Source organism: Hylobates moloch, unplaced genomic scaffold (assembly GCF_009828535.3).
Source record: "Hylobates moloch isolate HMO894 unplaced genomic scaffold, HMol_V3 SCAFFOLD_21, whole genome shotgun sequence".
Taxonomy (NCBI): Eukaryota; Metazoa; Chordata; class Mammalia; order Primates; family Hylobatidae; genus Hylobates; species Hylobates moloch.
Genome location: NW_026652296.1, coordinates 44,707,336 through 44,734,125, shown reverse-complemented (window position 1 = coordinate 44,734,125; position 26,790 = coordinate 44,707,336). Strand labels below are relative to the sequence as shown.

General features: G+C 39.6%; 1 protein-coding gene across 4 annotated transcripts in view; it reads right to left on the bottom strand.

The window, feature by feature from the left end:
- Positions 1 to 26,790, bottom strand: part of KIF16B (kinesin family member 16B) — a 315,626-nt gene that overhangs the window by 224,639 nt on the left and 64,197 nt on the right. For all 4 annotated transcript variants that reach the window (XM_032142462.1, XM_032142463.1, XM_058433013.1 and 1 more), the window contains exons 6-12: positions 26,336 to 26,445; positions 22,630 to 22,772; positions 20,666 to 20,834; positions 20,378 to 20,509; positions 19,031 to 19,206; positions 12,434 to 12,499; positions 9,130 to 9,189 (exon numbers count right to left, since the gene is read on the bottom strand). In XM_032142462.1, the coding sequence (XP_031998353.1) occupies positions 9,130 to 9,189; positions 12,434 to 12,499; positions 19,031 to 19,206; positions 20,378 to 20,509; positions 20,666 to 20,834; positions 22,630 to 22,772; positions 26,336 to 26,445 (856 nt within the window). The remainder of the gene's footprint in view (positions 1 to 9,129; positions 9,190 to 12,433; positions 12,500 to 19,030; positions 19,207 to 20,377; positions 20,510 to 20,665; positions 20,835 to 22,629; positions 22,773 to 26,335; positions 26,446 to 26,790) is intronic.

Here is a 26,790-nt window from a genome sequence, read left to right as displayed (position 1 = left end):
GAGAGACACAAGACCAAATCATCCCCAGCTGACATTGAGCCAACCACCAGCCACATAAGTCCATCTTGGATCATTCAACTCCAGGGCATGAGTGAAGGCAGGAGAAATCCACCAAACCAGGTTGGTCTACAAAATTAAGAGAAATAATCACAGTCTGTTTAAGCCACTAGGTTTTAAGGTTTTAAGGCAGTTTGTTCTATAGAAAAAAACCTCAAACTTGTCCTGAAACTTCTCAAAAATGGGAGAACAAGCTGAGTTAAATAATTATTCATGGAACACTTCCTATTTATAAAGAGCTACTGCACAAGACACTAGAATTTTTAAGAGATTCGAAGATGAGCAAAATGTTTTCCCTGACCTAAAGGAATTTATAATTTAACTGAGGGAATGACAAACATATGGATAGTTACAACAACATGAAGAATCAAATATCATCCCCTCCCATCTCCAGAACAGCTGTCATTCCATGTATGAACTCATTCCTCCAAATAACTTCTGCAGTAATGTACAGCCACACTGGGCCTTTAAAACCAACCATTCACTGTTCAGACCTACTGAGCAATAAACAAAACAGACAGAAACTGTGTCCTCATGGACTTTATATCCTAATGGATGTCAATTTATAAAATACTTTCTATATTGCAAGGGCTTTTCAAAGTGCTTTAAGTGTATGTGTGCAGACATGCATGTGTATACAAGCATGTCTGCACACATACACTTATATATATATATATAAGCGTATATAAATTCACTTAGCATAAGTTATCTTTTTAAGTAAGTTTAACTAATAAAATAATAGAACTGAAAAAGTCTTATTTATTTTACATAATCTCAAGCTTCAAATATTAGAGATTCTGGGAGCAGAACTCTGATATTGTTTTATCAACAAAAGTATTTTAGGCCCGTTTTGTTAGAAATCAGAGGACAAGACTAGATGAGACTATGAGAGCTTTACAGAAGAATACCCAATTGTGGGGAAAAGTCTTCTAGCGCTTCTAGAATGTAATCTCCATGAGAGCAGGGATTCTTTGTTTTGCTCACTGGCTACACCTGGTGTCCAGAACTAGGTCTACCATATAAGATGCTCTCAATAAACATGTGCTTAATGAAGGAGGGAGAAAGGAAGGGAGGGATAAAGGGAAGGAAGCTGAGAAAGAAATTCTATTTTGGGGAGAATATTTTCAAACTCATAGTAACACTAGGAATTTCCTTCTCAACATAGGTAGCAATCCTAGTTAATTAGAATGTCAGCATGTCAAAGGATGCCCACCACCTCTCATCTCTTCTTCGCCCAAAAGTTTTCAAAAGTTTGAAAACAGTTTTTTAAAATTACAAAAATGCATCTCACAGGAAATTTACTGAGATCCTACAGGCATGACCTATATATGGACTGCACTAATCCACAGGCACGGAACTATACTAACTCGATTTTTACAATGAAAACCAAAGGGGAAAGAGCACTGACTTCTCAAATTACCACTGCAGCCAATTTCTGCTTGGATGAACACTTGGAAACTCAATATATTATCGTCACGTAGCCGAATGAGCTCTAGAGTCAATACTTTCTATTTTTAGAATGGCGATAACTAACTATAAACAATATGTGTGATTATCTGAGGTCAGAATGTTGAAGCATCAAATGCCCAAAGAGTTGTTGGTAAGGAAGCTGGTAACCCATGGCTGAAAGAAATGTCTCCTCCTTCATCTAAAATCTAGAGGAAATCGATGACCATAAATAAAATTATCCCCCAGATCTACTCCCAGGTTCAATGTTTGTACCAAGAAGAGGTCAAGATTAACTGCATTTAGGCCGGGCGTGGTAGCTCACGCCTATAATCTCAGCAGTTTGGGAGGCCGAGGCGGGTGGATCACGAGGTCAGGAGATCAAGACCATCTTGGCTAACACGGTGAAACCCTGTCTCTACTAAAAATACAAAAATTAGCTGGGCATGGTGGCGGGCGCCTGTAGTCCCAGCTACTTGGGAGGCTGAGGCAGGAGAATGGCTTGAACCCAGGAGGCGGAGCTTCCAGTGAGCCGAGATCACGCCACTGCACTCCAGCCTGGGCGACAGAGCGAGACTCCGCCTCAAAAAAAAAAAAAAAAAAGATTAACTGCATTTAAATGAGAGAGGCCACAAAAAATGTTGTCTCCCCCATGCTTTGTCTGTAGGTTTTCCAGAAACCAGAGGATTCAGTGCCCTGGACAACAGGAATCCGCAAGACCGCAGGAAACTTGTTCCACAAACCTGACCCGCCTACAAGCCTGCTGAGCAACAGCCCCAGTTAGGAGAGCTGCTTCCGAATCCATTACGCTCCCAATACACATCTTCTCCACAAAATGGAAAACTGCCGGCAGCCAGAGAAAAAAGTCTTTTATAGGTTGCCATATCTGGAGACAAAAAGTTCAGTGGATTGATTCTATTATAAAACAGATATAAGCTGGTTGAAAGCATGCCTCCCCATGAAATTTAAACTCAGAAAATCTTAAGCCAGAAAAGAATCCCAATCTCATTTTACTATATTTCTTGTTAGTCAAAACATTTTGAAAGAGATAAAAGTTATCTTTCATCAGTGTGCTATTCACCCCTGCCATGGCCCTATAGTATCCTGCCTCTCCTACTCCCCCAGAGAAGGAATATCAAGACGCCAGTGCAATTTAAACTTCAATCATTTACATTAGGATCCCATCATCACATGGATTCAAATACGCTCCATCCTCCAATTCAGTTTTCGACAAACATTAATTGTGAAGTGTGTAAGATACCTAATAATTCCACATAAAGTCTAAAGAAAACTTCAATCCAACTTATACAAATTGCTCACTTTCCAAGGAAAAGCCTCTCCAGCTAGGCATCTGCACGTGAGCGCCTGCTTCTCCTCTCCCACCCGCTGCCACACCACAGTCAAAAGCCCTGTGCAGGCAATGAAAACACCAAAGCCAGCCGGACATTGGAGCCATCAAAGGATATGTTTCCAGCAAAAACAAAAGGGACCTTACTGATTAAAAAATGAGAAGAATAACCAATGCTGGAAGGATTCAAACAGCACTCTCAGGGCTGCGAGGACCACTTTGCAGCTCTGCTCTGGACAGACACTCACAGAGGCAGCTCTCCCTTCTGCCGCACGATCTGTCAAAGGGCTGCCAGCTTGGCGCTGCAGTCCAAACTAACTGTGAGTTATTTTGAAGCACAGAGCTCAACGAGTTAGTTGGAAGCCAGATGACATACCTTGAGCATTTTTCTTTAATTGATCATAAAACGCTGGAACAGAGAAACCAAAACGTATGCAGGACAGATAAACCCAAAAGGGCTTAAAGACTGGGGTGGGGAAGGAGAACACAGGAATGGAGAAAAAACCGGGGATTCCTCCTCTTAAAGGATCACTTCAAAAAAAATCATTAGCAATAAAACATAGGGGACTTGTAAAAGCCAAGCCTAAAGGTGTACAGGGCAGGGGGATTGAGTAGTCACTTTGTAAGCCACTTCAAACACCAGGCAGTCAGCACAATATTGTAGCCACGTAAAAGGGAAACCGATATGAAGGGTCTCAAGAATCCATTGATGTCAAGGCTGGATTTATCACGACACTAAATTCCCAGTTCCAAGAGAATCACTGCAGTTTGAGATAAATTCAGCCAGGATGAAAATCACACTGAGGCAGCGTTCTAACAAGGAGACCAGAAAGACCCAAGAAGAGAGCTTCGTATGTGAACGGAGCAGATTCTGAGGTGCCGGCAGCGCAGTCCAGAGCCTGCATGTGGAACACACTTGGGTATCAAATGTATCAGACAAAGCCTAACCACAAAACAGAAACTGCTTCAGTATTTAAATCCAAGAGACTTTAATACATAGAATTGGTTACTTAGCTGAAGGAACAGCTGGAAAGCCACTGGGAACAGTAAGGCCACCCACAAACTGGCAACAGCCGAGACCAGCATTACCCTAGGCAGGAGGGGCAAAGGCACTTGGGGGTATTTCGCGAGGGCAAGGCTCTGTCACCTGGCAGAACTGCAACCACAATGGGCTGGTCCTTGCTGCGGGAGCTGGGGCCTTGGAGAAGAGGTACCTGCTGCTGGGTATGTAGGCGAGGCTGAAGGGAGAGGGCCTGGTTTCTCTCTCCAATCTCCACAGGGATCCAGGAGCCCAGAAAAGGGTGGCCCACAGGGGTCAGCCCACGAGACAGGGCAGAGCAGGAGACGGGGAAGAACAGATATGAGGACAAGGAAGTCTAAGACTACTCTGCATTTCCTCAGTGTGTCTAAATCAGCACTGTCACCCCAGCACTTTGGGAGGCCAACGCAGGAGAATTGCTTGAGCCCAGGAATTCAAGACCAGCCTGGCCAATGTGGTAAAACCCCATCTTTATAAAAAATACAAAACTTAGTCAGGCATGGTGGCACATGCCTGTAATCCCAGCTACCTGGGAGGCTGAGGTGGGAGGATCATTTTAGCCCAGGAGGTTGAGACTGCAGTGAGCCAAGATCGCACCACTGCACTCCAGCCTGGGTGACAGAGTAAAATCCTGTCCCCAAAAAAAAAAATCAGCACTCAAACTTGAAGGTACAGACCCATCCCCCAGGGATCTTAGTAAAATGTGGATTCTGATCCAGGAGGTCTGGAGCTCGGCCTGAGGGCCTGCATGTCTAACCAGCTCCCCAGTGATGCTGCTGCTGCTGTCCCTGCTATGCTCTGAACAGCAAGGATCTAACTGATCCAAACGAAGGACTGAGCTGTACTTCAGCCATATTCCCTCCAAGAATAAAAATGCACAGTCATACAAGAGCCTTTCTAGTAGGAATGAGAAAGTAAGATGAAAAACATAGCGAAGAGCATAACTGGGACACGACCGCTGCCTGCACAACACTCCCTGTCACTCTGCCCACTAGGTCATCAGATTTGTATGGCTCAGGGCTGTTGTTATGGGCTGGATTATGTCACCCTAAAATTCATGTTGAAAACTTAACCCCTAGTACCTCAGAATGTGACCGTATTTGGAGATAGAGCCTTTCATTAAGTTAAAATTAATTAATTAAGGGGATTAAAATGAGGTTATTAGGATGGGCCCTAATCCAATCTGACTGGTGTCCTTATAAGAAAAGGAGCTTAGGCCAGGCATGGTGGCTCGTGCCTGCAACACTTTGGAGGCTGAGGCGGGTGGATCACCTGAGATCAGGAGTTCGAGAATAGCCTGGCCAACATGGTGAAACCACGTCTCTACTAAAAAGACAAAAAATAGCCAGGCATGGTGGTGGACACCTGTAATCCTGGCTACTCCAGAGGCTAAGGTACGAGAATCGCTTGAACCTGAGAGGCAGAGGTTACAGTGAGCCAAAATCACGCCATTACACTCCAGCCTGAGCAACAAAAGCACAACTCCATCTCAAAAATAAAATTTAGAAAAACACACAAAAAAGAAAAGGAGCCTAGGAGACACACAGGGAGACTAAGTCGCAGGCACATAAGAAAAGGCCATATGAAGACACAGACAAGAGAGGACCATCTGCAAGCCAAGGACCGGGGCCTCAGGAGAAGCTAAATCTGCCAGCACCTTGATCTTGGACTTCCAGCCTCCAGAACTGTGAGCAAATAAAAGTCTGTTGTTTAAGCCATCCAGTCTGTGGTATTTTGTCTTGGCAGCCCTAGCAGATTAATACAAAGGTTTTTATTTTTGTTTCTTGATACTAACCTAATCCCGTACATTCTCACCGCATGCCTGCTCTATGAGAAGCAGAGTGCTAGGAGCCGGCTCGCGGAATGATAATGAGACAGTCCTTGGCCAGATCCTGCTCCTGTTTTTCTGTGTGTAAGAGTTGGCAGAAAGAGGAAGAAACCAATACCACCTAACTCAGAGGACAAAGAATCCTGTGGCAGAAGCAAAACCAAATACTGCAGAAGCACAAAGGAAAAGAAAATTCATCCTAACTGGGAAGTGGGGAGAAGAGGAGTGATCGGGGGAGGGGGGCTTCAAGATGGATTTTGCTAGAGGCACAGAAAGGGGACACATCCTGAATGAAGGAGTAACACAGGCAAAGACCACAAGACGCCAGGAAACCCAAAGCCCTGATGCACACACCGACCAGCAGCAGGGCCTCTGGCAGGGCGGGGACTCCAGGGGTGGTGGGCACAGAAAGAACTGTGCTAGGACAGATGATACCGGCAAGGAGATTAGTGCCTGTAGGGGTCAGGAAAAGAAGTCCGGACTTTAGAAAATGAAAAGTAATAAAAATAAGGAAGGCAGGCTAAGGGACAAGAGAGTGGAGACATAGAGTACAGTATAGAGGATAACAAAACTCTCTCTTATTACCTAACTGTCTAAGACCTGCCTCATTAAGATAAACACACGTTCTACTGTCAACTACTTTCAAAATAACTCAGAACTTTATGAGGTCTTCCTCTGTTAACTCGGATATAAGGAAGAGGTTGCCATCCGCTGTGATTTCCAAGCTGGGAAGTAGGGTACGTGGCAGTTATGGATGAGTTCCATGACCCAGTGAGTCAGAAAGAGAACTGAAGACTAACATCCAAGTTCTGAGCTCTGCAGATCAAAGCCCAAGGCTCCAGCCACGATGACCACGTTGCCACCAGCTCTCCTGCAATCAGTGCCTGCTGTCAGGGCTCACACCCACCCCGCAGTCTTTCGCTCCCCCTCCACCTTCATTCAACAGGACTGTGGATTCCACTCACCCAGGGCAAAGGAAGCCATCAACTAGGTAGAGAAAGAAGGAAACAAAGTCACTCCCTGCTTTTGAGTATCCGAGAGCTTAGGATCTGGTGATTTCCAGGGAAATTTAAGGAACTTTCAAGAGTAATTCTGACTTCAATGGACCTTCACCCCACCCACTGACTTCAGCCCCCTGCCCCACCATGAGAGGGGGTTTCTACAGCCACTCCTCAGGATATATGCCAGTAAACCAACCTCATGGCTCATAACTCAAACAGGGAATATGAGCACACAGCTCAGGAAACTGCCACTGAGTTGGGGTGGGTTTTATGCGCATTACTGGAACGATGACTGACCGATATAAAACTCTAACAGCAGAAATACGGGAAAGGATCACACAAACCACACAGATACAAACCCATCAACTAACAATCAATTTCTAAAGAATGTCTTCATAAAAACATTTGAGTAGCTCTCCTCTTCACCTTAGTCTTCAGGCACTGTCTTCCAATAAGAGTTTAAGGCAGCCCTTAAAATATCAAACACGAGCAGAAAATGACTACAGGTTTAAAGCACAAATACCAGCAGAAAAGTCTAAAACAGGCTTATAAGGTCGAGAAAGGGAAAAACATTGAAATAGCATTCTCCTTTCTCATAACGTTTAACACCTAGCACACATCACATTTTTCCCTTCTCCTATGAAAAGTCATAAAAAAGAAAATAATTAGACTTATTTTTTAAAAAAGGATTGGAATTGGAGGAGAATTTAACTTCAGGACTCAAAATCACCTTCTGAGAAAAAGCATAAGAAAAAGTTCAGGCTGTCATAGCTCTTGTGTGGATACCCTTTACAGAAACGTTATAAAAGCCCTACTACATTGACATGGAGGGACGCTGCAGCAGCAGCAGAGGAGACGGAGCTTCCATCTTTTCATCTCTTGCAGCACTGCCTCCTGTGCTAATGGGCACTATGTATACTAAGGACTTTTCAAATAGCTAACGGTTTGATTTCTTTGTTTTCCTTAAGTAGAGTAGATTTTAGTCCTCCCTCTTTGACAAATTTCCAGAGCAACACCACATGGTGCCATGAAAAGTCAAATGACATGGGCTTCAGGGGCTGAGGCACCAACACCTCTTACAGGGAATGCAACTTAAACAACAACAAAGTCACATATTTGGTGAACTTATTCCACATCTGACTATTCTGAAATATGAACGAAGTCTTTGCTCAGTTTCCTGCACAAAAATCTCTCAACAAAGGAAATACTGCAGAAGTACCTCAAAATAATATGACATTACATTGTAATCGGGAGGAGAAAAAGTCTGAATGCAGAAACCCTCACTTGTTGCAGTACAGAAGAAGCTGGAAAGGCCATCGCTAGGACCATCACAACCTACCATCATCTAAACTTAAGCACAGCCTCTGATCTCATGAGATACAATCTTTCTAACACCTGGGCATGCCAGGTTGCCTAAATGGTGCAAGGAGAACATTACATAATATAATGCTGAGCCTGCACTCTGAAACAGTTGTCAGCTGCAGAACTCACCTGCAAATCCAAGGCTGCAGAAGTTTACCCTGTGAAACAGTAATTAGGTGTGCCATTCTCACATGAAGGTAATCCACCTTAGGATTCTGCCAAGACTCATCTGTCTGGTCTCATCAATATCAGATGGAGATTTTTGTTCTTTGGGAAAGTTTTACCTCAACAGACGTCAAAAACAAACCTCACATTCAATAGCCTCTGAATTCTTTTCTCTTGTGCACAAAGTCAGCCAGATACCATCAAAGCACAAAACTCAAATTTGTGTCTCAAACCTGGTATGGCTGACTCTCAACAGATGACAGAGTTTGTTTGCCAACTCAGCAAAAAATGAGAACAAAAAGAAACTTGTATTTTGAAGCATTATGATAAATGGAGGCTACCGCTGACATCTTTTCACAGTGAGTCTTGCCAGAAACACAGGCCATCCCAGTCTAGTCCTTGAGACACACAGAAAAATATTTTGATAGGAAATTACTAGCTTTGAAATTTCTGAAATCTAGCCGTGCTTTGCAAGCATATTCTATAATATTGCCACGGGAAATATTTTTTTCATTTAATATGTTGCTTTGATATTGGCTTTAACAAAAGCAGAAAAACAAAGTGGATATCCTTGAATATTAAATAGAGTTCTAATATGTGCTGAGTCAAAAATGGAAAAACCCCTAAAAGTAAAGGCAAACACCTTAAATATCAATATAACCTGTACATATTAAAACACACAGCTATAATGTCTAATAGCCTTCTTTCTCACTTCTTCAAAATCAAACCAGAACTTCCACCCCATGAAAGTCACTAATTGGCTCCAATGATCTTACCTTAACAAAGTATACAACTGCCATGTTTGGAGATTAAAAAAAAAAAAAAAAAAGTTTTACCAGTTTAATCCACCATAGTAAGACTAAACACATTTTTTAGTCCTTACTTTCAAAATATTTTGGGTTTCATTCCACTTATTTGTCCATTCCTTGGTCAATTCTTGAACCTGAAAAGAAAAATATACATACGTGACTGCTTCATAAAGAAAGTTTATAATTTTCTTCTAGTTTCCGAATTCTAATATCTCATGGAAAGATGTACTATAATTTTTTAAATGAGATAGCAACTTTTACCCCTGAAAGAACCATTACCAAAGATAAATCAAACAAGCTGATTTCTTCCTACAACCTACATTATGGCAAAGGAAAGAACAGACAGAAATTTGTCAATTTGCCTAGAATTTCACAACTGCCTTTTTCATGGTGTACTTAAATAAAAGCAGCTCCCTTGGGTTATTAACCAAAATTACAAGTTTGAAGATGACAACGTCCCACTAAATGGATTAATTTTTCATGATTATACATCAGGTCCTAAAAAATAGTGATTTATTTTTATTTCTAATTAGATGTGATTAAATCACATTGGATGCTATAGTTTTACTTTAGGAGATAATTTGCTTTTGTAGCTAATTAACAGGGCTTACAAATCTCATTCTATCTTTTTTTTGTTGTCAAAAAAAAAGGGTGGTTCTTTAAATGACTCTTAGTAAAAGCAAAAATCTTTTGATAAAAATCACTTCTTTCCAGTCGGCTCTAACTTAGGGGAGTAAACACGCTCAACTGTTGAACACAGCACAGTTGGAAATTGCTTCTCAAAGTTAATGGAAATGTTTTGTTAGTTCCCTAAAACTTTTTAAATGATCCTAGTGAATTAATATTCATCAGGAAACAAAAAGTGACACTTGAGAGGTAGAAAAAATATGAATGAAAAATGTGTTCTGTGGAAAGGAAGAGACCAAGGTCTATAAGAGAGTAGCTTCAGAAAGGGGAGAACTCATCCTTTCCAAGCCTTTTCCTTTCAGCACCTTTATCATTCCTGCCACCTCCTCACTCCCAGCAGCAGACACCCTCCCATTAAAGCTACCTGGTCTCCCCAGTAAGTTTCCCTATTTAATCAGGCCAAAATAAATTCACAGAATACATCTGCTTGTACTCTCACTGCCAAGATAAAGTGATTTTCTATATGCCATTAAGTATAGTAACTGGAAAGAGTATTCAAGTCAGCAAACTTAATGAAAGAAAGCATCAGTTATTGACAAGTATCTGCAGTGATGGTTTATCCAAGAGGAAAACCAAAATACATCTCATTCACCTATAGTCAATCATTCAGGGGTCCTCAATTTACCTCAAATAAGACTGTGGGAATTCTAGGTTAACTTAAAAAAAAAATAACGTTGCTTCTTTTACTAGTTATTAGTGCCAAAATCTATCACCTTCTTGGTGAAAAACAAACGAAATAGGACTGGAAGAGCCTCCCTAACTCTGTGCTTTGCATGTTTTCTTGTTGTTGTTGTCGTCTTTGGTTTTGTTTTTTGGAGATGGGGTCTCACACTGTCGCCTGGGTTGGAGTGCAGTGGTGTAATCACGGCTCACCATAGCCTCTACCTCCCAGGGTTTGAGTGATCCTTCCACCTCAGACTCCTGAGTAGCTGGGACTACAGGTGCACACCACCACGCCCAGCTAATTTTTGTATTTTTTGTAAAGAGGAGGTCTCATCATGTCACCCAGGCTGGTCTTGAGCTCCTGGGCTCAGGCGATCCTCCTGCCTCAACCTCCCAAGGTGCTGAGATTACAGGCTGAGCACTGCCCCTGGCCTGCTCGTTTTCACTGGTTTGGTAAGACTGTCCTGATTTATCTTAAACCAGTTCTACACTCCAGTCCTTCATTTCATTACTTGAGTGATACCAACCCTACAGACTCCTGATAGCAATAAAAGTCATGTGGCTCTCCTGGCTTTTTGTTTTGAAAAAGCTTTCAGAGAAGGAATATTCTTATCTCTTCTCTCCCTACAGAAGGGGAAAACACTGGTGTATTGAATTACTAATTTATACTCATCAGTTAACAGAGTGTCACTGGCAATTTATGTGAGAACACAAAGCATCCAACAATAAATGATTCTGCATTTCACCAACAGATAGGTTTCTCATCGAAGAAATGTGAGCAAATCAATCCTGTCTGAATTCAAACAATTCTAGCTTAGAAAAAGTAAACATGCCTTGGATTTATTTTACTGTCGTATTTAAACGAAATAATATCCATTTAAAACACTAATTTAAAAATGCAAACATGTGCTACTACTTCTAACGGGGATCAGGTGATGAGATTTATATCCAAGCAAATTGCAAACAATTAAAATGGGTCAGCAAAAAACTAGATAATTTAGAAAGTGTTAAGAACAAGATAGGCAATCATTTCTGTCACAGCATGTATAATACATCCAAATTAATACGTTTGTTGGTTTCCAATAACTTATTTGGTATTCATGAAAACTATTGTTAAGAAATAATTTAAGACTATATCCAGATACAGTTTAAATTGTAGCACTCAAAATTGGAATTTGAAGCACTAATAAATAAAATTTCATTTCAAAAATAGGGATTAAGAAATTAATGTTTTACTAATGCTATTATCAGGATATTCATCAGCATAATTATCTTAGATGTGTCAACAAGTTCCTAACTGCACCCCAATTTTTATCTTCCATAATGTGTATTTTTGAAAAAGCTTTTACCAACAGAACACAATTTTCTTTTTCAATCTGTCTTAGCCATTCAGCACCATGAACAAAATTGACTCCAAAAGTTGTTCTAATGTCTGTTTCTCTTTTCACAGAAGTTTAAAAAAAAAAGTGTAGAACGAGGTCAGCCATAAAACTGGTTTTTCAAAGGCTTTAGCCCATAACAGCTCCAGATCTCTTCTCTCTTTGGTTACTCACTGCCAGTCTCTCCCATCTCAAATCTCATCTAGCTTCACAGAAACTAAGCACCTAACTAGAGTAATCAGAGATTCCTCAAGTGCCACTCTTCCCACTGGGAACAACAAAAAGCTAAAGGGTGGTCATTGTTGAGGCCATGGGGACCACTACTGTTTCATGAATGTTGAACACAGACTCCCTCAAACAGGGACTCCAGTCAACTCTGATGACCCAAGCAGCCTCACTGCTTTGAAGGATCTGCATGTCCATTTAACTAACCATCATGTGCCAGACAAATCCCGTTTATTAAACCACGGAGAATGTGCTGCAATACATAAAATGTCAGCTATCGTGCTTCTTCAAAAATGATCACCAACGAGGGAGGAGGCTAAATGCAATAAAGAAAAAGAAGGCATCTCAAACGGCAAGTCCTAAAAAAGCATGCACTTAATAGTAAAAGTTATGATTTAAAAATATAAGTCAAAGTATCACTTACTCTTGCTTCATTCTGCTGAAGTTTTTCCTCCATACTTAAAGCTGTGGGGGAGTCTAAGAGGGCAATCTACAATATAAATCATAAAAGAAATCAGCAATTAATAAACAGCAATAATCTGGGTTTTTCCCTGAATATAGTAAATTATCCAAAATTTCACAGAAACTGTTAAAGGTAAAAAGCAATGTCCTACACCCTGCCAAAAAGTGTTGAATATCACCAAGTCTTTACTCCACGAGATACATCTCTCATAATATTCAAAACCACGGCATCCCAGTAAACCGGCATTTGCAATACAAATCAGCAAAGCAAAAGATGTAACACACTGACATTTTACCAAAATCAAATACAGTCTAAATCCCTAGATCTTAAGGATTCACCTTTTTTAATATGTACAGAGAAAACATTCAAAAGGGACCATGCCTAAGTCTTGCTCAACCGCAGGCTTCTGAGATTTGTTCTTACTGATACATGAAAATGAAACGCATTTATTTTCACTGCTGATGGTATACCCCATATGGCATGGCTACACGACAGTCTCTGATTACATTTCCTTATCCCTGTTGAAGAAGTGTAAAGATTGATGTGAGAATGATAAATACCAAGATCAGTTTAAAACTGAGCAGGACAAGCAGACAGAGACAGGAGAGGGAAACGGAATCAGGCTGGGGCTTAAACTGCACTCGTAACATGGAAGTCCCTGACCTGAGTGGCAGGGACACTGTGCTTCCTATTCTGCCTCCTTTTCTCATGGCCTAAGATATCCCTTGGAAGAAAAAAGACAGAGAATATCCCTCCTATCCTACCTGCAGGCAATCACTTTTTCCCAACCTGGTTGTGTAAACTTACAGTTACTCTGGTCATATGCAAGCGTGTTTTTTGTCGTGTTTTTAAATATAAGTGGCATAAAAACACTATTCTGGATATTGCCTTTTTAACTCACCAATATATCTTAGAGAAAATTCAGTAAAAATAAAAAACTGCTTCACTCTTTTTAACAATTCCAATTTCATTATACAATATTCCATTGTACAGATTTCTATGATTCATGTTAGCGCTCTCCTATTAACATAAATGTGGTATTCTTAATCTTTCAGGAGGACTATCCTTATGCCCACTGCCTACAGTATGCATGGCTCTATCAATAGAATAAATTCCTAGAGGAAGAATTTGTGAGTCACCTATATGTATGGTTTTTATTTTTTATAATTGCCAAGTTGTCCTCCCCAGAGACTGTAGCATTTTTTTAATGACTATTTACTTTACAATTTCTCATCAAACAAAAACACCCACAAGGTGGTCTTCTTCAGCACTGTTAAACATTCAAACTACGAAGACTACCATGGGCCACACCTGGCATCTGTGTACTGAACAAAAGCAGAGCTGTCCAGAAAGGAGCATAAATGTTCGTCTTGGTGGGCAAGGTCCTCGTGACAGTCTATGCAGTAGTCCTCAGAGATGTCCCCGAGCTATTGTCTTTGGCCTTCCTGAGTAACCATTCATACGTGTGGGGTCAAGATTCACGTAGGCATCTGTGGGACCCACCCTGGTTAGAAGCCCACACCCACAGAACCCAGCATCTCTTTCAAAAATGCCATAGGCACATCCTCCAGGGGCCCCACAAGGGACACACCCTGTTACAAGAGTCACTGCCCTCCAGGAAACCCAGAGCTATGGCTTCTCAGCTGATATTAATAGTATATATATATATATATATATATATAGTTCACCCTAATCCAGATGTAATTCACCAGTTAGGGGTCATTTTCGTCATTAGAGATGTTGCCTAGTTAGACAGGTGTCATCCCACTTTTATCTGGTTTGCATAGAATGAAGCCAGAAAGTTAACCCAAGGCCAAATCCATCCTCAGTAAAGAAAAGGGAGCTTTGTTAGCACGTTACTACAATGCATCATTGCATCTAACATGTTGTCTTGCACACAGATGGTACTTAATAAATATTTTTCATTGAAGACATGAAAGTGGCAGATGTTAGTATTACTGCATTGTTTACATATGGTTGACAATTTTCAAAAGAATTAGAAAGCCCTTTATAACGTGGGTAATTTTACAGAATCCATTGTTGAGACTTTTATTGATAATCAAAGCTGAAACATTTCTGCCACATCATCAAGTCAGTAGATAATCACTGACTGCATAGCACAAAGACTCATGACCAGCACCCCTTCTGGAACATGATTTTTAAGCACATGTAAAGAACGGCCTTCCTAAATCCTTTTAAAAGAAATCATTGGTAAAAGTACCATTTTCAATTAAATTATTATTTGCAAGGTGTGTCTTTAGAAGAAAAGTGTTTCGAATCAAATAATAATCAGATTAAGTTCGTATGTTGTTAAATCAAAAGTAACACTGCCTCAAAAACACGATTACAAAAGTGTAGTAATAGCAATTCTACTAACAACTTATACAAGCACCCCTTGCCTCACACCCTCATCAATATACTGTATAATCAATTTTCCTCTTTGCCCAACAGGTGAAAAGGACATCCTGCTTTTAAAGAACTTTGAGGTATCATCTACACGCAGCCAAATACATAAATCTAAGGTCCACTGCTTGATGTACCCATGAACATGTATACGTATACCCATTTCACTATTCTTAAAATCTGCATTTATTGTATTTCAGTGACGTTGAACATACTTTCATATGTACAGAAAGCATTTGAAACTCTATTTCTATGGATTGTGTTCACGTCCTTTGCTCCCTTTCCTGCTGTGTTATGATGTTGTCTTACGTTTTCATAGAACCTCCTTTCCTAACAAAGAAGGGAGTCTTTTGTTGCATCATCAGCAATCTTTTCCCTGGTCTGTATTGGTTAGAACAAATTTTCATTATGTTATGTAAATATGCTATGTTCTTACTTTTGTCTATGTGAGCTTTCACAGAATGAGAAAGAAGAGTTAAAATTTTCTGTGACAAATGTGTGTGGTTTGTCTCCTGCTATTTCCAACAGTTTTGTTGTTTTTTTCACTTATGAAAGTTGATATCATCTCTGATTTTAATTGTGAGTTGCACCCTTTGTCGTGATAAAGTGCTCTTTTTCTAAGCTCTCACAATGCTGTTTCTGCACCGCTTTCTTTCCTCTTGAATTCACTGGTTTGTCCATTCTTACAAACACCGTATAATTGAGTTTTACTTTGTGACCCTATCTGAGATGTGTCTTCTTTAAAAGTTTACACTTGATACTTTTATTATTTAAAATTTATCTTTAACCTCAGCTACAAGAGTGAGTAATTCATTCTACTTTCATCTTCCCTTTCCCATCACCTTCTTTGCTTCCCACCTTTGGTTGTGTTTTTCATTTCTATACTGTTTGATTTACTTGTTGTCTCCAGATACATTCAAGAGAGATGAGGGAGTCAAGAGACATTTTCTCTCTGCCAAATTAAATGCAGAAATAGCTGAAAATACATTTAAATATAATAAAAGAGAATAAAAACTGTAAAAAAGAAGATACTCAAATACTCAGCTTCATCAGTCGCCTGAGAAGCACAAAGTAAAATTATTCTATGATTCTAGTATATATCCATTAGGATGGTTACAATGAAAACTGTACAATATCAAGTGTTGCAATACCAAGAACTGAACCAGCACTTTTATACACTGATGGTGGTCTATTAACTGGCACAACTACTTTTAGAAAATTGCTTGGCAATATCTACTAAAACTGAACATATGTACTCCTCTGACTCACCAATTCCACTTGTAGACATAAATCTAACAGAAATGTATCTATATGTTCACTAAAAACATCTAGAGGAAAGTCTACAAAGCACTAACAGCCCGAAATAGGAAACCCCCCAAATGCCCATCTAAAGTACAATGGACAAATGAGCTGGAATATATTTGCATGATGGAAGACAACTTTGCAGTGAGAATAAATGGATCCAATACTACATGCAACAGCATGGGTGACTCTCACAAACATAACGTTGACTGAAAGAAGTGAGATCAAAAGAGTGAGTATTTTTCATTATTTCATTTATATAAAGAACAAAAACAGGCAAAAATAAAAACTAACAAAGCCTGTAGAGGTCAGGAGAGTGGCTACCCTGGAGAGAAAGGGCAGTAGTTCCTGAAAAGAAGGATTAAGGGGGGCTTCAAGGATAGTAGTAGTGTACTGTCTCTTAAGAAGAAGCAGGTTAGATGGGTGAATTTAGCTTATGAAAACTCACTGAACTATACACATATGACTTGCAATTTGGGGGGATAATACGTCAATAAAAAATTCAAATATACAAACTACTACATATATCTACATATCTAGATCTACATCGTAGAAGAATCAATACATGTCAAAACCTTTTGCTTTACTAAAATGGTGCTTTAAAAACTCTGATGCACATGACTTTTTGCAATGGCAAAGACAGAAAATTATTAAAAGTAGAAGTTGATTTTTATTTAGCTGTGCTTAAAAAAATAACCCTAGAAATGGAACTCAGATTTGAATAACATTCTCAATGAACCACAGCAGTACCTGGGATAGAATATTCTAGGAATAGAGCAACACTCCCAGAAAAATGTATAGAGATGTTTAATGGACATTTAAGAACATCTGCTGTTTTTATTAAGCTTCATAAATTTAATTAATTTAGGATAAGCCTATATTGTCTCAAAACAATTTATAGCTTCATAGCATGATAAATTATTTTAAATTGGATTCACATTTTTATTGTAATATGCTGTATATCAAAAATTTTATCTGCAATGCGTTCTGAAATAGACTTAACTGTCTTTTATATCCTCACCCTCAAAATTACAGCAACAAAAATACTCCCTTAAACACAGCAGTGGTAATAAGTCATAAAAGGAAAAGGAAAAAAGACTACAAAATATAAGGCAACTATATGGCATACCAACACCTCTGAAGGCATTTTTCAGAGAGAAAATGTAAAGTTTTAATAAATTAAAGGTTTTTGATCTATATAAGATTCCTTCCAATGATGTCCTCAGTTTAGTTTTAAAAAGATAATATTTTTTCCCCTTCATTCTTTTAACCTAATAAAAGGTTAAGCACAAGAAACTGCACCTAGAATTTTCCAAATACTTTCCTTCACTTATAGTAATTTGAGTGATCCAATCAAATCATCATTAAAGGCTTACTTTATATAAGCAATGTTTTAAAAACACTGAGAAAGATTCCAGGCTGGGCGTGGTGGCTCACACCTGTAATCCCAGCACTTTGGGAGGCCAAGGCGGGCAGATCACTTGAGGTCAGGAGTTCCAGACCAGACTGGTCCACGTCGTGAAACCCCGTCTCTACTAAAAATACAAAAAAATTAGCCAGGCATGGCGGCAGGCACTGGAGGTGGAGGTTGCAGTGAGCCAAGACTATACTCTATACTGGGCAACAGAGTGAGACTCTATCTCAAGACACTGTACTCTATGCTGGGCAACAGAGTGAGACTCTATCTCAAAAAGAAAAGAAAAGAAAAAGATTCCAATAACAAGGTGTATAAATAAAAATGACTATTGTGGTTCATGTTATAAGGGCCTCATCACAAGGAGCTGGACTCTTCATTCTGACAACTTCCATCATAGAGCAAAATGCACGTGGAGATATTTTTAAGCACAATGAACAATTCCTGTTCAACTGCTGTCCAGCATCTTGTGGCAAAGAACTGCCAGGTACATTTCAGGACACAGGAAATTCAGTGAGGTTTTCATCCCATCAATATTTTCAAAACATTTATGGGATGCCAAGAGCTTCAAGTGCCACATAATCCCACATGGAAAGCACTGCTCCAGAGGGACCACTCTGCACATAACGAAAAGCATTTCTTTTCACGATATACTTAAGACATACATTCATGAGTTAAGAAAGCAGGATAACTCCAGTCTAACTTCAACATTTAAAAAAGCTATCCTTCATTTTCTTTCAAGGATTGCCTCTCTTCACGGCAATATCTAAGCCTACCAGAACTTTACTTCCACCATTCATCACAGGATGTAACTCTGTACATACACCATGCAGACTATCAGGAAGCTTACTGAGAAAATCACAAAGACAAGGAATCTTCACTAGAATCCCAACAGATCCTAAAATGAGACTATTTCAACAATCAAGTGCGGGCCCAGGGACAGCATTTCAGCCAGATCACAGGTGTAATACACATGTCACTGGGCCACCAGAACCACCTCTCTTAATAGGTGATACGACACAGGCATTCAGAAAGGTGTTCAAACAAGTCTTTTATTCTGTTAAAACACATTTTAAAGTCATAAAATGCATGGGTGAAATTTTAAATACTATTCTAAGCATATCAATTTCTTCCCACTTAAAGAGATTATGCCATTAATCCTATTGCATACTACATTTCCATTCATAATTGATAACTATTAGAGAGTTAATCATTTCAGGTTTGGTGGATAAAATCTTACACACGGAGCCGGTAATGAATGCAAAGGCCAACAAGAGGTTGATTTAAACGAGGGACTGGCTAATTCATTCAAAGCTTTACTTAGCACTTATTTACTCAAATCAATAGCATGAGTGAGAAAACTGTCTCATCTCATTAAGATCTAGAAATAGATGCCATTACTCAAAGAAAATTATCTATAAATCTCAGAAAAACCCAACCTGATTCCCTTGAGCAAGCAGCGTTTTCAGTCTGGCTATTTCAGCTCGCAGCTCACGGATAAGTTTGACGTTGGCATCCTCATTAATGGTAGGCTTGTTGATGATGTTTTTGGCTCTATTTGCATAGCGAAGAGTACTTAGGGTTTCTCCATAATTGACATCAGCAGGTGAAATGGCTGTGAAGAATGTATTCAAAAAATAATTTATCCAGCACTCCATGTTTCATTTAACACAAAGTTGGTTTGTAATTTAAAAGTCAGATTAACCCCAGGTCATTGGATAGACTAAATATTCATTGCCACAGTAATGAATATGAAAAATTATCTAACATTTCTCGGAAAGAGTGTTCACAATACAAAATTAAGTGTCATTTTGCTCTTCTCAAATCTAGAATCAACCACCTAACCAAGTCGAAAATGAGATATGAGACATTCCTCTATAGTTAGGTAGTTTTCCCTGCTGAAAATGTAAGAAGAAGGTTTAAAGACTATTTGTCATCTCAACGTTAAGTAGGAATTCAAATACTTTTAAAAGTTCTGGCAAAGTCTACCATCTGGAAAAAAAAAACAAAACAGAATATGGTAAGTTTTGAAAAGGGTCACAAATCAATCCATTCTCTTCTTAAAGCTTGGTTAATCTCACCCACCTCCACCACTACCACTCAACTTTAAGGCTTAGGTGACTATACAAATGCATGTGGGTGTACAACCCAGGGTAAATCCGGTGGCTCCATAGTTAGCACATGGCATGAGGCATGGGAAGCGCATGAAGAGAGGGAAAAGGAAGAGGAAAGAGGGGAAGAGGGAAGGGAAAGTAGAGTCAGAAGGGAAACAAGTCCTGACTTCTCCCGAACAATTATCTCCCCTTTCTACATTTTTTTCTCTATTCTGCATCTTTCAATTATTGGCTGAAATATAGACATAAAGTATATTACTGTTATCATTATTTGTTTTATGCATTGGGTTTTTTTTTCCCCTCCCAATTCTTAAATTCCACATTTACTGCCTTAAATAAAAAAACAAAGTTGGGTTATTTTGACTTTGTGTTCCTATGATTTTTCTCCTATGAGGTAAGTTTCTACCTTGTACTTTAAGCAAAGAAAAGCTGAAAAGTCTTCCTGCATGTTATCACAGCTTCCAAAATATGGCAAGGTGATACAACAGTTAATGATACTATAGACTGGGTCATAGCAGGATCATAGGAGGCGATTTTCTTCAAGATAGAAAAACCATTACTTTTTTAAGATGTAAAAGGTGTTATTTCCTAATAAGACACTTCAAACTTAAATATTTACAGTTAATTCACAGAAAATATTGTACACTCAGAAAAGTAACTTAAAACTCTTACTGGCAATCATGATAGTTTTAGAGTTTCCTCCAAGGCTATCTTTTAACAACCAAGTCAACACAGAATCCCTGTAAGGCACAAAAACTTGCTTCTTCTTTGCAAGAGTGTTTGCAGTATCCTGAGATAAATCAGCTATAAAAAGGAAGAAAAAAAGGGGAGAAAGGATAATCAGTAAAATTTTTTTTCCTCTACTTTTGCTTCATAAAACCTTGAAGATACTACTTCAGTTTGCAACACAAATATTACACATGAGGAAAAAGAGGAGGCAGGAGCCAGGGGTAAGCATACCTAAGGCAGAAATGACGTTCCCCAGAGTCACGAGCGACTTGTTAATATTTCCCCCTTCCTTTAGCCTAACTCCGGTGGCTCCGGTGGCATCTGCACGCTCACTTCCCGCAAGATCAACCAAGTGGATCTTACTGACGGTTTCACATGGCATTTCGGAATCAAATTTAGCCTGTGGTAAAATAAAAAAGTAAAATTGAAGAGGTGCAAAGGGCCCTGATGTTGTTGATGATACGAATTCTAACTATTTTCCACTCCTCACTGTGATCTCTCAGGGTAGATATTTTTCAATTTTGTTGTTTTATTCGCCTTCATACTGATTACAGAAACTTCTCAAATTTAATCCAGTGCAAAAGAAGTTATTGTATATGATTCTTAAACTTTCTAAAGAAGCATTTCATTCTCAACCAAGCCCTGCTGAATCAGGCTGTGGCAGAACAGAAAACTAGGCACTGAGTGGCACTCAGCAGAGAAATGTAAGCAAATAATAACTTTTATTCTCATCTAGAATCCTAGCCTTCCAAGAACAAAAGCTTTCCAAAATATGATCAATGTAGACAAGTACGGAAAAGAGCATTCAACCATTATCGGATGTTAAAACATCTCGTTGCACAAATTATTTCTTTTAATGTAAAATCTTAAATGCTATATTCCTTGCTTCTGAATTCTACCAAAATTTCATATTCACAAGGACTTCTGATCTATGTGTTACATTTTGAACCAAAATGCCCCCCCCCCCCCCCAGATTACCATATTTTTATAGAAATTTAAACCTCTTAGAAATGAGACATGGTGGCCAGGCCCAGCAGCTTATGCCTGTGATCCCAGCACTTTGGGAGACCAAGGTGGGAGGATTGCTTGAGCCCAGGAGTTCAAGATCAGCCTGGGCAACATAGTGAGACACCATCTCTAGAAAAAACTTAAAAAAAAAAAAAATTAGCTGGGTGTGGTGTTGTACACTGTAGTCCCAGCTCCCTGGAAGGCTGAGGTGGGAGATCACTTGAGCCCAGAAGGTTGAGACTGCAGCGAGCCGTGACCACACCACTGTACTCCAGCCTGGGCAACAGAGTGAAATCATGTCTCAAAAAAAAAAACAAAAACAAAAACAAAAACAAAATTAGAGATGGTAATATGCTAATCAGGCACTAACCAGAAAGCAGGAAAGCAGGAGAAAAACCAATCAACTTGAGTAAATCAAATGGAAAGGTCTAACAGAAGATTAAGATGTGGAGAATTTAAGGCAAGTTGTTCTGACTGGCCTTAAAAAATTCATTTTCTTGCTCTTTGATCTCCGTCATTAATAAAATGCTGCCTCTTTGTATCTGATGTGTCCAACTGTTAACCCAGATGAGGACATCCCCAAGTTCCTAGCACATACTTAGACCCTGACAGGACCCTACATTTTTACATTCGTCTATTCTACTGGCCTCAGTGTTAAAATATTTACCCTCAATAATTTCCACAGATGTTCAAGATGCTCTCCACCTCTTGATCATAATGAATTCTTACATTAGTACTTATAAATATTCGCTGCCCTTTAATATCATTCTAATAATCATAATCAACACGGCAAGGTGAGTGCCAGGAAGCGGTAATGCACTGCACTGAGTTACTCACCTTGGCTTCCAGCTGGTCTGACTTGCAATCCATTATATCCCACAGAGTTCGCAACAATGAAAACTTTTGCTTAATTAAGCACAGAGCAAGTTGTTTTATGTCTAGAACAGGGTGGAAGCCTGCTAAGTATTTCTTAAGGGTACACATCAGGATATTTCAAATTACTGTGATTGTAACCACAGAGAAACTCAGCGCACAGCACATGTTCAACTCTAATTAACAAGAAAATGACAGTCAGTCACCTTTACCTGCTGCTGCTCCTGGTTCAACAACGATCAGTCCTCAGCTGGTGCTAATCAGCAAGTAAAGACCTCAGGGATGGAGCCAGTCGGGCCCGCAGCTGCCCTTACCTGAGTGAACTTGATGGTGAAGATGGCATGAGACCTGCTACTGACGTCGTTCATCCCAGTCGCTGCCGTGGTCCGGTTGATATTGCCCGCATCCATAAGTTCTTCTACATCACCATAATTCTGTACTAAATGTTTGGATAAATCTGAAAAAAAAAATGGAAAGGGTGAAGAAATCCCCCTAATATATAGGAAATGGAATACAAAATTACCTCAATGAAATAATACACAACTCCAAAATCTGCTGACCTGTCTGAAGACCTCACTTGTCTCTCTAAGGTGGTGGTATGTAACACAGACCTGGGAGCTGGGTGGCTGGGGTCGAATCCCAGCTCTGCTGCTTACTAGCCATGGACTTCCATAGTTATGGACAAACTGCTTCACCTCACTGTGCCTCAGTTACCTCACATGATCATGTGTACCTACCACATAGGGCCACGGTCCCCAACTTTTTCAGCACCAGAGATCGGTTTCATGGAAGGCCATTTTCCCACAGATAGGGGTAGGGGGAACAGATTCGGGATGAAATTGTTCCACAGCTCAGATGATAAGGCATTAGTTATATTCTCATTAGGAGCACACAACCTAGATCCCTCACACGTGCAGTTCAGAATAGGGTTCGTGCTCCTATGAGAATCTAATGCCACCACTGATCTGACAGGAGGCAGAGCTCAGATAGTAATGCTTGCTCCCTGGCCGTTCACCTCCTACTGTGCGGCCCACTTCCTAACAGGCCATGGACCAGTACCAGTCTGCAGCCTGGGGGTTAGAGGCCTCTGACATAAGGTATTTAAGAAAAGGTTAGCTATTATATTATCATCAACTTCATTCACATTAGTCATAGCACATGCAAGAAAAATGTAAAAGCACTGCCTTCATGCAAAACCCAAAACCTTTTTTTAAATCATTTTTAAAAATTATTTTATTAACTTTTTTGGAACATTCATATGGTTCTAAAGTCAAAGGCTACACAGTTACACTGTGTAAAGGGTCCCCCGTCCCTATGCTATAGCTCCCCGCTTCCCCTTCTGTCAGGGAACCAAATGTTACATACCCTTCTAGAAATAACCTATACATATACAAGCAATCATATTTATATATGATCTTTTTCCCCTTACATACCAATGGTAGCATACGATAAGCATTAGTTTGCACCCTGCTTTTAAATGGAATAATACATTAAAGAACATTCTGTATCAGTTAAGGTGTTTCCTCATTCATTTTTAAGGCTGCAGGGGACTGGATCATATGCATGTACCATGACCAATTTAACCAAGGAGACTACAGCAGTTATTCATATTTTGTTTCCAATTATGAGTAATGCTGCTACAAATCATCTTGCACATAAGTCTTTTCAAATGCCTGTGAATGTTTATACAGAATAAATTCTTAGAGGTGGAATTTCTAGACAGTTGAAATTTCGGTAACTATTGCAAAATTGTTCTCCATAGAGGGCAATTTACACCCAGCAGTAGCAAGGTATAAGAGTGCTTGTCTCCCAAAACCCTCCACAATACAGTCTTATCAGGATTATTTACATCTGCCAAAGATGGGTGACAAATGTTACCTCCAAGTATTTTTATTTGGTTTTTCTTTTACTATGAGTGAGGCTAAGCATTCCTTCCTGCATTTAAAAATCATCTGTATTTCTGTTTCTATGAACAGCCTAGTCATACATATTCTTTGTTTATTTTTCTATTGGTTGTTGAATCTGTCCTTACTGATTTATAGGAGCTCTTTATATAGTAGGAAAATTAGTCCTTTGTCTAAAACTTGAATTCAAAATATTTTTCCTATTTTGTAATTAAACTTTTTACTTTGCTTACAGTGTTTCTGTCAAGCATGATGTTTTATTTTGCTATTCTTTGTTTAACCATTTCAAATTTAACATTGTTTATTTTATGGTTTCTGAGTTTTAAATCAGGTTTTTAAAAGCCTTCTTTCCTCCAGGTTTCTGGGGAAAAACTTAGCCCACAGATTTTTATAGTCATTTTATTATTTAATATTTTTGCACTTAAATCTTCAATCTAGTTACCATTTATCCTGGTGTAAAACTGAGTTGTGGCCAGGCACGGTGGCTCGCGCCTGTAATCCCAGCACTTTGGGAAGCCGAGGCATGTGGATCACGAGGTCAGGAGATCGAGACCATGGTGAAACCCCATCTCTACTAAAAATACAAAAAATTAGCTGGGCGCGGTGGCAGGCGCCTGTAGTCCCAGCTACTCGGGAGGCTGAGGCAGGAGAATGGTGTGAACCTGGGAGGCAGAGCTTGCAGTGAGCCGAGATCACGCCACTGCACTCCAGCCTGGGGCACAGGGCGAGACTCTGTCTCAGAACAAAAAAAAAAAACAACTGAGTTGTGTGGTGCCAATTTACTTTTCTTTCCTCCTAGACAGCTTAATAATCCCTCTAATAATTTCCCTAAGGTTTGAATAGCACATTGATTATAAACTAAATTCCCTTAAGTATCTAGGTCAGATTCTGGATGTTTGCTCTGTTTTGCTCTTCTATCTCTTCATACACTGGTTTTATATGTTTTAATATGTGATAAGACACTTGTCAGAAAACATGAAGGCATGAGTTAGGCTAAAAACTCTTAACAGTAATAGCTATACCACACACCACAGAACAACATACTGGCACACCCTGCTTTGCTTTGGGCATACAAGGCAACAGCTTAAGTGGAAATTTATTAAAATACAGATGGGCTGGGCGTGGTGGCTCACACCTGTAATCCCAGCACTTTGGGAGGCCAAGGCGGGTGGATCATGAGGTCAGGAGTTCAAGACTAGCCTGGCCAAGATGGTGAAACCCTGTCTCTACTAAAAATACAAAAATTAGCCAGGTGTGGTGACAGGCGCCTGTAATCCCTGCTACTCGGGAGGCTGAGGCAGAGAATTGCTTGAACCCAGGAGGCAGAGGTTGCCGTGAGCTGATATCACACCACTGCACTCCAGCCTGGGCAACAGAGCAAGACTCCGTCCCAAAAGATAAAAAAAAAAAAAGAATACAGATAGGGTCCTGTTGTTCTATCTGGTATCTCCCAGTAAAAGAAGACAACCAAAACCAGGAAGAACTTGAAACCTGTGACCAGTTCTGTCCTGCATCCACAAAGACACAAATGAAGAACATGAAAGCACGTCTCTATGTGCGATTCCTGCAGGCCAGCCATTCTAAGTTGCCTTATACAGAGGAGGTAAGATCAGCTTCATTACGAGGACAGTTTTAAATCCAGCCAATTCTTAAATAATTAGCAAAGGCCAATCCTGTACTCATCATTGCTTGTGGCATTCCTCACAACTGACTGTGCCACAACGAGCGTATCACAACACAGATGCTGAAACCCACACAGGAAATCCTCCAAACGCACTTCCTAAGACGCAAGAGGTTCAGAATATCTTTATTGTCATATATCACCATTAGGGTCAGTAAAGATACACTGCAAAAATGCAATGCCATTTAGAGAGACAGACTGCAGGTTGGCTTCCCTTGCCTTACATTTGGAATCATAAAATCAGCAAATGGCCAGTGAAGTATAAATTCACTAGCTGAGCATCATGTAGTGCCAGCTCATGTCATTCTTACTACAATAAAATTCCAAAATTAAATAAATTTTTAAAAGCTCACCATGATGCTATACTTTTTCATTGAAAGTGTTATTTTTACATAGATCACAAAAAGAATATGGCCGTGAAATATCTACTCTTACCCTCAACATAAGGGCCTTCTTTGGGATGCTCACGGACTCTCAGATTGAAGGTTTTAGATGACTTCCGCCGAAGTAGATCTCTCACACGTTCATTATAAATTTCTAAGTAGCTAAAATTTTTAAATAAAATTGAATTCAGAAAAATGATTTCAGACATTAATATCAGTAACGACACATAACAGCAGCAACCTGCTAAAATAAATGGCCACAGCAGCAGTTACCATTTATGAGTGGTGACTGTGTATCAGGTACAATGAGTCCTCACTTAAGGTCATTGACAGGTTCTTGGAAAGTGCAACTTTAAGGGAAAGGACATACAGTGGGTCCTCAAATAACAATGCTTCCTTCAACATCATGTTGCTATAATGTTGATGAGAAAAAGAACTGGTTTCATTATATGTTGTTTCACTTAAAGTCACGATTTCCAAGAATGTATCAAGAAGCCACATTAGGCC